This window comes from Leptonychotes weddellii, chromosome 9 (assembly GCF_054177405.1).
Source record: "Leptonychotes weddellii isolate Sample4059 chromosome 9, ASM5417740v2, whole genome shotgun sequence".
Taxonomy (NCBI): domain Eukaryota; kingdom Metazoa; phylum Chordata; class Mammalia; order Carnivora; family Phocidae; genus Leptonychotes; species Leptonychotes weddellii.
In genome coordinates this window covers 74,204,432-74,215,958 of record NC_138377.1, presented here as the reverse complement: position 1 = coordinate 74,215,958, position 11,527 = coordinate 74,204,432, and the positions used below count along the sequence as shown (strand labels likewise).

The 11,527-nt window shown below is 40.6% G+C and overlaps 1 protein-coding gene across 2 annotated transcripts in view; it reads left to right on the top strand.

The window, feature by feature from the left end:
- The window catches only part of NDUFAF1 (NADH:ubiquinone oxidoreductase complex assembly factor 1), a 15,564-nt gene extending 4,989 nt beyond the window's left edge, over positions 1 to 10,575 (top strand). The window contains exons 3-5 of one of the 2 annotated variants that reach the window (XM_031031591.2): positions 3,683 to 3,868; positions 9,559 to 9,633; positions 10,395 to 10,575. In XM_031031591.2, coding sequence (XP_030887451.1) covers positions 3,683 to 3,868; positions 9,559 to 9,633; positions 10,395 to 10,400 — 267 coding nt within the window. In that variant the 3' untranslated portion in view covers positions 10,401 to 10,575. Of the gene's footprint in view, positions 1 to 3,682; positions 3,869 to 9,558; positions 9,634 to 10,339 lie in introns of both variants that reach the window. The other variant, XM_006736634.3, reaches the window with a different exon arrangement.
- The last annotated feature ends 952 nt before the right edge of the window (positions 10,576 to 11,527 follow it).

Sequence of the window (11,527 nt, the reverse complement as noted above, 5' to 3'; positions counted from 1 at the left end):
GATTTTATTTATTTATTTGACAGAGACAGCAAGAGAGGGAACACAAGCAGGGGGAGTGGGAGAGGGAGAAGCAGGCTTCCCACGGAGCAGGGAGCCCGATGCGGGGCTTGATCCCAGGACCCTGAGATCATGACCCAAGCTGAAGGCAGTCGCTTAACTGACTGAGCCACCCAGGCGCCCCGCCCCCAAACTTTCTATTTTAGAATAGTTTCAGTTTTACAGAAGAATTGTACAGATAGTACAGAAAGTTCCATATGCCCCTCACCCATCTTCTCCAACTGTTGCCATCTTATGTTGCTGTAGTACATTTGTCACAACTAAGAATCTGACATTGGTACTATTAACTAATTCCAGACACTATTTGGATTTGACTAGTTTTTCCACTGTCCTTTTTTTGTTCCAGGATCCCATCTGGGACACCACATTACATCCAGTTGTCATGTTTCCTTAGGCTCCTTAGTCTCCTCTGGTCTGTGATAGTTTTCTAGTCTTATTTTTCATGAGGATTTGAGAAATCCTGGTCAGGTATTTTGTGGAATGACCCTCAATTTGGGATTTTCTGATGTTTTTTCTCCTGGTAAGACTGGGTTTCTGGGTTTTTAGGAAGAATACCACAGAGTTGAAGTACCCTTCCCATCCCTCATACCAGGGGTACATGCTAGCAACCCAACTTAACACTGATGTGTTCACCGTGATTACCTAGCTAAGATAGTGTTTGCCAGGGTACTCCATTAAGTTACTTTTTTTTTTTTTTTAATTCTTTCCATACTCTGTTCTTTGGAAGCAAGTTGGTAAGTGCATCCTACATTCAAGGCACGGGATAGGACATGGGATTAAGTTGTATCTCCTGAAAGGGGTGGTATTTACATAAATTATTTGGGATTCTTCAGAGAGGAAGATTTGTTTCCTGTCCCACATTTATTTTAGGCAGTCATTTTGTATGGACTCGCACTTCTGGTTATAATCCAATACTATGTTATTTATTTTGTTGCTCAAATTGTTCTAGCTTTGGCCATTGGCAGGTCTTTCAGGTTGGCTTTTGTCCCTTTGCCATGCCTCCGTTTTTTTTGTTTTTTAGCACTTTCTTACACTACAGGATGCTCTAAGCACATCTTGTATTTTCTCTGTCCCAACCCTAGAATTAGCCATTTCTTGAAGGAGCCCTGGTTCCCTTTTTTGGAGATCTGGGCGCTGGGTATGCTTGTTGCTACTGGGTAGACATTACTTCCAGGACCTCTCAGTGGACACAGCAGGAAATACAGGGATGTGTACCAACCCAGTGGAAACACGTCTGCAATTATTTCTATATCTGTAGTAAACTAAATATGAGTTCATGCTGCGCTCTGACTCTAATCCAGTGCCATGTGGTTCATTCTGGGCCTCTCCCTCTTGCTTATCTATAATTTCCCTCTGTAATAGTGAGAAACCTGACTCCCATCATTTACCATCAGCTTACCTATTAATTTGACTCCAGTGTACATACAAAGCAGTTTCAGAACTTTTAACCTGTAACCCTGTGAGAAACGAGTTTACCAGCCAGAATACAGTGTCGGTATATAGTTTCTTTTGTCTTTAGCCTTAGAATTTCCAATCAGAACACTGATTTCCACAGTCATTTTGGTTGCCTCCTTTGTCTTACCGCCAACCTATGGCTTTTTGCAAATTTGCTGACCAGCTGTTGTTCCAGGGCTGCCTGGACAGGCCCCCATGCCTTGGCCTTGGCCACAGCCTCTGGATGTTTGCTTGGATATTGTGCTCTAAGGAGAAAGGCAAATGTTAGGAATAGTCTTAGGCTCCCTCTCTCCAGATAATGATGAGAAAGAAAGGTATGTGTTCTTGGAGAGACCTCTGCTTACAAAGATTTTTTTTTTTCCAGTGCCTGAAATCCACAGAATGGATTTGGTCATTCTGCAGTAGAAAATAATTCTACAGCTAGATACACACTGTGGGGTATTGAAAATAGGTTATAAAATTTATTAAGTGTGCCTTGCCAGTCCTTGTGCTACTTTATATATGTGTGTGTGTGTGTGTGTGTGTGTGTGTGTGTATAAAAAATTCTAAGGTGTGGTCATTCTCATTTTACAGATGAGGAAACTGAGGCTTTGGGAGATTTAGTAATTTGTCTAAGGTTGTACAGCTAGTTGGGGCACCTGGGTGGCTCAGTTGGTAAAGCGACGGACTCTTGGTTTTGGCTCAGATCGTGATCTGAGGTTGAGCCCCGCGTGGGCCTCCGAGCTCATGTGGAGTCCGCTTGTCCTTCTCCCTCCCCCTCTGCTCTTCTTCCTCACCCCCCACTCCTGTTCCTGGTGTGTGCATACACTCTATTTATTTATTTTTTAAGATTTTATTTATTTGTCAGAGCGTGCACACACAAGCAGGGGGAGTGGCAGGCAGGGGCAGAGGGAGAAGCAGGCTCCCTGCTGCGCAAGGAGCCCAATGCTGGACTCGATCCCAGGACACTGGGATCACGACCTGCCTAACTGACTGAGCCACCCAGGTATCCCACTCTTTCTCTTTAAAATAAAAAAATTAAATCTTTGAGGGCGCCTGGGTGGCTCAGACAGTTAAGTGTCTGCCTTCGGCTCAGGTCATGATCCCAGGGTCCTGGGATCGAGTCCCGCATCGGGCTCCCTGCTAGGCGGGGAGCCTGCTTCTCCCTCTGCCTCTGCCTCTCTCTCTCTCTCTCTCTCTGACTTTCATGAATAAATAAATAAAAAAACATTAAAAAAAATTAAATCTTTGGAAAAAAAAATTATACAGCTAGTAAATAATAGTTCATATGTGAGCACTGCTATTCTTGAAATCAGATTATCTTTGAGACTGGTATAAATAAACACCTTTGTTAATTAACACTAAATTCCACTTTCCCTGAGACAGTTTTTAGTTAGTTAAGAATACAGATTTTGGAGTTAAATGGCACTGGATCTACCACTTCCTAGTTGAGTGCTCATTTTCTTCATCTGTAAGATGGAGCACAATGATACGATAGTACCTATCTCACAGGGCTGTGAGGATGAAATTATGCCTGCACAGTGCTTAAGATAAGTTTTCAGTGGATGTTAGCTATTGTTATAAAACAGCAGTTTTAAAACTTGAGCTCTTTCATAGTTTTCTGATTTATGGGAAGGCAGTTGTCATGCCCACTCAGAATCCATTGCTCCATAGGACTGGGGGGGAAAAAGGTATATACAGTAATTTGTTTCCATTCATTGATACAAGTGAGTGCCTACCACATGTCAACACTGTCCTGGGCCAATCATGTCTGGGATATTACCTTAGAAACATAAAACTGTGTCAGTGTATATATTTTTTAAGATTTTATTTATTTATTTGACAGAGAGAGAGACCGCGAGACAGGGAACACAAGCAGGGGTAGTGGGAGAGGGAGAAGCAGGCTTCCCGCTGAGCAGGGAGCCTGATGTGAGACTCCATCCCAGGACCCTGGGATCATGACCTGAGCCCAAGGCAGACGCTTAACTGACTGAGCCACTCAGGCGCCCCCTCTGTCAGTATTTTGTACTAAAATAAGAATCACCAGATTTATCTGCCTCCTTATGGTGGTGGAAAGCCAAAAAGACAGAAAAATGCCTAGTGGATCCTTTTGATGCTGCAAAAGATGGTGACTCACATTTTGCTAATAGTGGAAAATGAGATGAAATTAATTTTCGTTTCTGTACCGTAGGGCCCTTTTGAGAGAAAGAGGGCTTATGATTGGTCCCAGTTCAACACTCTGTATCTCCGTGTACGTGGAGATGGTCGGCCTTGGATGGTGAATATCCGCGAGGACACGGATATAATCCAGAGGAAGAATCAGATGTACAGTTACTTCATGTTCACCCGTGGGGGGCCCTATTGGCAGGAGGTCAAGGTAACAGCACAAGTCTTTACTGTGTATGAAAATGAAGTCTTGAGATCATGGTTACACTGTAGTTTGTTTGTTTCACTTGTTTTCCTTATTAATCCCTCTTGGAAGGTGTGGAAAGGGAAAGAAGGAAGATGACCTAGGGGTGAGATTTATATAATTGATTTTTTCTTTCATTAATATAAATGTTAGTTTATATACATCAGTAAATGTTTTTTATAAAGATGTGGCCAGTTCCATGCTAAGTCATGGGTACATCTCTGCTCTGGGCTCAAGTAGATGCTTAAGTTTCTGCCATATCCCCTCTTCCAGGCAACTCTACTAAAAAGGCTCCCTTAAGAACAATAAATACTTCATATTTCATAATCATGAAATTTTTATTCCTTGGTAATAAAGTACTTTGTCAGAAGAAGCTTTGAGAAGTTAAAAAATGTTAACTTGGAGGAAAATAAGTAGAAATCCAGGGAATGAATTTCAACTGCCTAGTCTTTTTTTACACCTACTGAAAGGTTTTTAATCCATAAACTCAAAAGAAAGTCCTCATTCTGCTTAGACTTAAACCTAAGGGTCATTGTGGATTCCTTTCTCCTTCATCCCACATACAGTCTGTTAGCAAATCTTGTCACCTATTCTTCTGAAATACACCCGGAGTCTGACCATTTCTGGCCATCTCTCCCACTGTCACCCCAGTCCAGGCCCTTAGATTACTACAGCAGCTTCTTTATTGATGTCCTTTGTTCTCTTGCCTCCTAAAATCCACTCTCCACACAGCAGCCAGAGTGATCTAAGGCATAATGCACATTACATCACTCACATGCTTAGAACCCTCCAGTGGCTTCCCCTTACATTTAGAATAAAGCCCAGACTCCTTAACATGGCCTACTGGGCCTACAGTATTGGACCCCTGTCTTTATCCTCAGTCTCCCGCCTACCTCCCTCCTCCATACTAGCCCCTTTTCTGTGTGTCAGACCCAACAAGCTCACCTCCATCTCAGAGCCTTTGTACTTCTGCTGATATGCTCTTCCCCCATATCTTCACCTTCCTCTTTCCTGTCATTCACCTCTCAGCTCAAAATTCACCTCCGAGATGCCTGACCTGCAGCTACAGTTGCACCCTCTAACCCAGTCACTTTGAGTAACACTACCCTGTTTTTGTTTTTTTTTTTGGTTTGCTTTTAAGATTTATTTGAGAGAGGAGTGGGGAGGGGCAGAGAGAGAGAGAGAGAGAGAGAGAATCTCTCTAGCAGACTCCCTGCTGAGCTCAGAGCCTGAAATGGGTCTTGATCTACGATCCTCAGATCCTGACCTGAGCTGAAATCAAGAGTCAGACACCTAACCAACTGAGCTACCCACGTGCCCCTCTGTTTAATTTTTTCATAGAACTAATTACTAGGTAAAATTACTTTGTTCATTCATTTGTCTCTTTGTTTATTGTCACTTTCTACCCTTCTGCCCTGGAACATAAATTCTGAGAGCAAGGACCTTGTCTGTATTATTCATGGCTTTTTGCCCTGCACCTGGAACAGTGCCTAGCATATAATAGGCACTTGATACATATTTGTGCACTAATAAAGAAACATAAAAAAATATTCATGTAACACTTGTATACAAATAATATATATACTGAATTATGAAAACAAGGATTTCATATAGAAAATTTGGAAAACAGCAAAAAGGAAAAAAAATGTAGTGCCACTACCCAGAGGCAAACTACTTCTCATGTGTACCTTTAGATTTTTGTTTATACTTTTTAAAAAATTTCTTAACAAAAATGGTATTGTGTCAGTGCTGTTTTATAACATATATTGTTTACTGAATTTTATATATAACTTTCTGCTGAAATATATTTTTACATCATTTTTAATTTCTGCATATTTTACTGTATAAGTAGATGAGAATTTACCTAGTTCATTCTCTATTATTGTACATTTAAATTGTTTTCAGAATTTTTCACTGTTGTACCAAACTCTGAAGTAAATATCCTTATTTTCTTAGGATATATTCTTAGAAAGAACATTCCTAGAATAAATGATATATTTTTAAGGCCTTTGCACATTGCCAAATTATTCTGTAGTATTACCATTTCATTGTTAACAATTACTTTCTTCCCTGAACATACATACAGTCCTAATCTTTGTCTGGAAAAAATAGTTGTTTGCAACAGCTCTCTTTAAATTATTGAGGAAAAGTGTTGGGGAAGAGATTTTTTCTTTAATTGAAGTATTATTGAGGTACAGTGTTATATTAGTGTCAGGTGTACAACATAGTGATTCAACATTTATATACGTTACTCAGTGCTCACCACCATTAAGTGTGGTCACAGGAGGTTTTATTTTTAAGATTTTATTTATTAATTTGAGAGAGCGCATACATGAGCAGGGGGGAGGGGCAGAGGGAGAGGGAGAAGCAGACTCCCCACTGAGTGGGGAGCCCAATGCTGGGCTCGATCCCAGGACTCTGAGATCATGACCTGAGCCAAGGCAGACACTTAACCGACTGAGCCACCCAGGCGCCCCAGAGGTTTTTAATTAAGAGTTACTAATCGCTGTTTACTTGTTCATGAATAATTCTCCTATAGTAAATAGAAGTGAGATGCTCAAATATTTACTCTGATTATAGAGAGAAAACAGAAAAATGATGGGAAAATTACATAGTTTACGTCACTTGTAGAGAAAGAGCAATTGTGCTTCCTTTCTTTTATACAAGATTTAATGTTCCTTCTTAGCTCTTTTTATCCAGCTTAAAAAAAATCCAGGTAACTACCTTGGTGTAGACAGCAGTCTTAGAGAATCATGTGTCAAAAAGAAGAGATTAGTTTGAGGGGATGGTGCAGTATGTGACACATGATAAGTAGGTAGCCTTGATTCCATTTCCAAAATATGTTTTGTTTTCTTTTTTTTAAAGATTTTATTTATTTTTGACAGAGACTGTGTATAAGCAGGGGAAACAGCAGGCAGAGGCAGAGGGAGAGGGAGAAGCAGACCTCCTGCTGAGCAGGGAGCCCGACGTGGGGCTCGACCCCAGGATCCTGGGATCATGACCCGAGCTGACGGCAGACGCCTAACCATCTGAGCCACCCAGAGGCCCCTCCAAAATATGTTTTGAATAATGAGGTAGATGAAGTGCTAAACTAGGATGCAAAATGAGAAACTGATTGCGGGGTGTCCCCTCCAGGTTTGTTTGACAGGAATGCAGAGAGTAGGTGAAATAGGATGTGACCGTATATATGTATGTATTTATGATTTATTTAGATTTATTTATTTGTTTTAGAGTGAGTGAGCATCAGTGGGAGTGTAGAGGGAGAGAGAATCTCAAACAGACTCCATGCTGAGCAGGGAGCCTGATGCAGGGCTCCACGCAGCATACCACCCTGAGATCATGACCTGAGCAGAAACCAAGAGTCCAGCGCTTAACTGACTGAGCCACCCAGGTGACCCTGGATATGACTGTATTTTAATCTGCTGTGGAAGCATTGTGATCTTGTATAGTGGTGGGTTGGAATCTGAGTTTTGAATCGAGTTTGTTTTTATGTCAAGTGCTTTTGGTGATAAATAATCTGAACAGCACAATTTTTTTTTTTTTAAGATTTTATTTATTTATTTGACAGAGAAAGAGAACACAAGAGCGGCAGGCAGAGAGATAGGGAGAAGCAGGCTCCCTGCTGAGCAGGGAGCCTGACGCGGGGCTCGATCCCAGAACCCTGGGATCATGACCTGAGCCGAAGGCAGACACTCAACCAACTGAGCCATCCAGGAGCCCCACAACTTTTTAAACATTTTTATTTTATGGTTCAAAAATCAAAATCTAAAATGATGTACAGTGAGAAGTCTCACTCCCACTCATGTCCCTGTCCACCCTTTTCCTGTCCACCCTTTTCCTGCCCACCCTCTAGTAGCCACTTCCAGTATTTTCTTTTGTAGCTTGGCAGTTTCATTATGTACAGATGAGCAAATGTAAGTACACACTCTTATTTTCTCCAATTTTTTTTACTCAAAAATAAAAATAGCATACTTTATGCATCTTCTGTGCATATTTTTAAAATTTAAATCCTAGGGGTGCCTATGTGGCTCAATAGTTAAGCGCCCGACTCTTGATTTTGGCTCAGGTCGTGATATCAGGGTCATGAGATTGAGTCCAGCATCAGGCTCTGTGCTGGGCATGGAGCCTTCATAGGATTCTATCCCTCTGCCCCCCACCCCTCTAAAAATATATAAAATAAAATAAAATTGAAATCCTAGATAGCTTCCATATCACTATGTGGAGTTATTCTCTATTTTTTTGTTATTATATGGAAATCCTATAGTTGATTCCTCTAATAATAGATACTGGGTTATTCCCAATTGCCAAAAGTTTATTAGTTTTTTTTTTGAGGGGTTTTTAAAATTTGTGTTTATACTGTGGATTCTTGTCTAGATCCTCTTCACTAATATATTGTAGAGGTCTTCCTTCCCATTGTATCCTGTGTAGGTCTGCATTAAGAAAATAGCTGCGTAGTATTCAGTTGTATGCATGCACCATAATTTAACCATATTCCTATTTTTCCTTTTTTTTTTTTTTAGAAAAAGCTACATCTTTATGTATTTGTCAGAGATTATAACATATAAGTGAAATAACATATAAGTGAAATTGGTAGGTCAAAGTTATGGCATTTCATAATCTGCTAAATATTGCCATTAGTTTTCTACATAAAACATTACCATAAAGTTAGTGGCTTCAAACGGCCCATGTTCATTAGCTCATAGTTCAAAAGTTCAATAGGTCATGAGTTGGGGCTCAGTATACCTGGGTCCAATGCTCAGGGCCTTAGAAGTCTGAAATCAAGGTGTCGCCTGGGCTGTATTCCTTTCTAGAGGCTCTGGGGAAGGATCCACTTACAAGTTCATTGTAGTTATTGGCCAGATTCAATTCCTATGATTGTAGGACTAACATCCTGGTTTCTGTACTGGTTGTCAGCTGAGCGCCCCTCTCAGCTCCTAGAAGCTGCCTGCAGTCTTTGCCATTTCACTTCTTCTGTCTTCAGAGCCAGCAGTGGATAATCTGCCCCCAAGGAGATGCTTTTAACCTCTTTTGCCAGTCAACCTATGGGCCCAAGTGATTAAGTTGGGCCTACAGAGGATAGTCTTCCCTATATTAAGGTCAGGTGCTTTGGGACCTTCCATTTGTAGAGTCCCTTCTCAGCGGCAGAGGTTAGGGTGGATACCTGGAAGGTGTGTGGACACAGAAGGTGGAAATCTTGGGGCCATGGTGGACTCCTGCCTCCCAGTTGCGGGTCATCCTCTAAGAGTTGTATCAATCTACACACCTACCAGTAGTATACAAGTGTGCCCGTTTCTCCCCTTCCCCATGTTTCCATTGGTTGTTAAATCTTAGTTACCTGTGAAAGCTTTGTGGATACTAGTTTTTGTCCATAAATATTACAAATATTTTTTTCCTAATTTATCCTTTGTCTTTGCTGTCAGAAGTTAAATTGTACTCTATTGTTTTTCCTTTGGGATTTCTGGCTTAGAAAGGTTTTCATCTGTTTTCTTCTAATACTTATTATTTTTTAAAAAATATATCTATGATCCAAATGCCTAGCCACTTGTCATAACTACATATATTACAATTGTTAGAATTAAACTATTATCATTGCAATTCCATACAAATGCCTCAGCTGCTTATATTTTAGCTCTGAAGTAAATGGTTTCTCTTTTCAGATTCCTTTCTCCAAATTTTTCTTCTCTAATCAAGGAAGAATCCGGGATGCCCAGTACCAGCTTCTGCTTGACAAGGTAACATTTTCCTGTACTTTGACTCAGAACTGTTAACTTTAGTAAAACAAAACTCCTGTGAGGATGATTTCAGTCCATTTTTGAGGGTTGGCAAATGAAAGATGAAAATTCTTATCAAGGCCTCCCCTGCATGCAGAGGTTGACTCAGACCTCTTCTGTGAGCCAAACCCCCTGCTGGGAGAGCTTTCACTATGATCTTTTCAGCCTGCCTACATTTTATTTTAGCTCTAAAATAAGAGAACAGTATTCCAGTTCAGGAGGGCTTCAAGGAACCTCCATTAGACATCCATGCTGTCCTAACCAGTCTTAAGTGGCACTACTTTTTTTTTTTTAAGGTTTTATTTATTTGACAGAGAGAGAGACAGCGAGAGAGGGAACACAAGCAGGGGGAGTGGGAGAGGCAGAAGCAGGCTTCCCGCTGAGCAGGGAGCCCGATGTGGGGCTTGATCCCAGGACCCTGGGATCATGACCTGAGCCACCCAGGCGCCCCAAGTGGCACTACTTTAAAGAGAGGAAGAGAAAGTAGAAAGAAAAATCATCCCTGCACTTCGTCTTATGATTTGCTATATAGCATAGGAGAACTATGGCATACTTGCTCAGGGCTGATAGTGTAAAGACCCAGTTATATGAATCACCTCATGGAACTTGAAAACTCCAGGAACAATATCAGTATATGCGATTTTGATCAGTTTTATTTTAAATGTAGATCTCTTCTATTGGATTCACTCTGGCTGATAAAGTGGATGGTCCATTCTTCCTAGAAATAGATTTTATTGGAGTGTTTACGGATCCAGCCCACACAGAAGAATTCGCCTATGAAAATTCTCCAGAGCTTAACCCAAGACTTTTTAAATAGAGATGGTAATTTTGTACTACCAAACTAAGAGTAGTATTATCCATGATGACAGAGACAAAATAAAGTACTTCTTTCATGGCTTCCAACCAATGGCTGGTATGTATTCCCTGGGACAAATCTAAATGCTATTGTCAAGAGGGGCCACAGAGGGAGGCATAGCATGAACCTAGGTTCTAAGCTGTAACTTAATACAAGTCCTGATGTGGAGGTATCATGTAAAGAACTTAACTGGATTGGGTTAAAATGATTCATTAGGAACAATTCCCCTACACACATAGGCATTGCCAAAGCAAGGAGTCCTCAAGATGACTGTTGATGTCTTTCTTCTACTCTATTCCTTGTAAGTTTCTTGTGTTTTCTAATCCATCATTTAAGGAAAGGAGATTGCTAAAGATTGCTATGCAATTTAGTGATTTTTAATATATTCACAGACTTGTCAGCTTTACCACAAGCTAATTTTAGAAAATTTCTATCTGTCCTAGAAGTAACCTTAACACCCCCACCCCCAGGTATCTACTGCTCTACTTTCTCCATAGTTTTAGCTTATCTGGATATGTTGTACAAAGAGAATCATATGTGACCTTTTATGTCTGGTTCTTTTCACTTAGCATAATTATCTGTGAGATTCATCCATCTTATAACATTTTATTAATACTTTATTCCTTTTTAGTGCATCATTTTTAATTTATTAATGGACAGCTGGATGTTCTCTACTTTTTGGCTACAATGAATAATATTCCTGTAAATATCTGCCTAGAAGTTCTTGTGTGGACATGTGCTTCTCTTTCTCTTGGGTATATACCTAGGAGTAGAAGGTCATGTGCGTCAATGTGACCCATGCCATTGTTGGGTAATGTGGTAGACATATTTAAGAAGCCATCAACCTGTTTTCCAAAATGATTAGATCATTTTACCTTCCTAGCTGCAGTTTATTTGATGGTGGTTTAATTGATGTGATCTCTGCTTCTCAATAGCAAAATCTGAGTTTATTCAGCACCCGGGAGTATGCCAATGTTCTGTGGGCTCGTGTATGTTTAA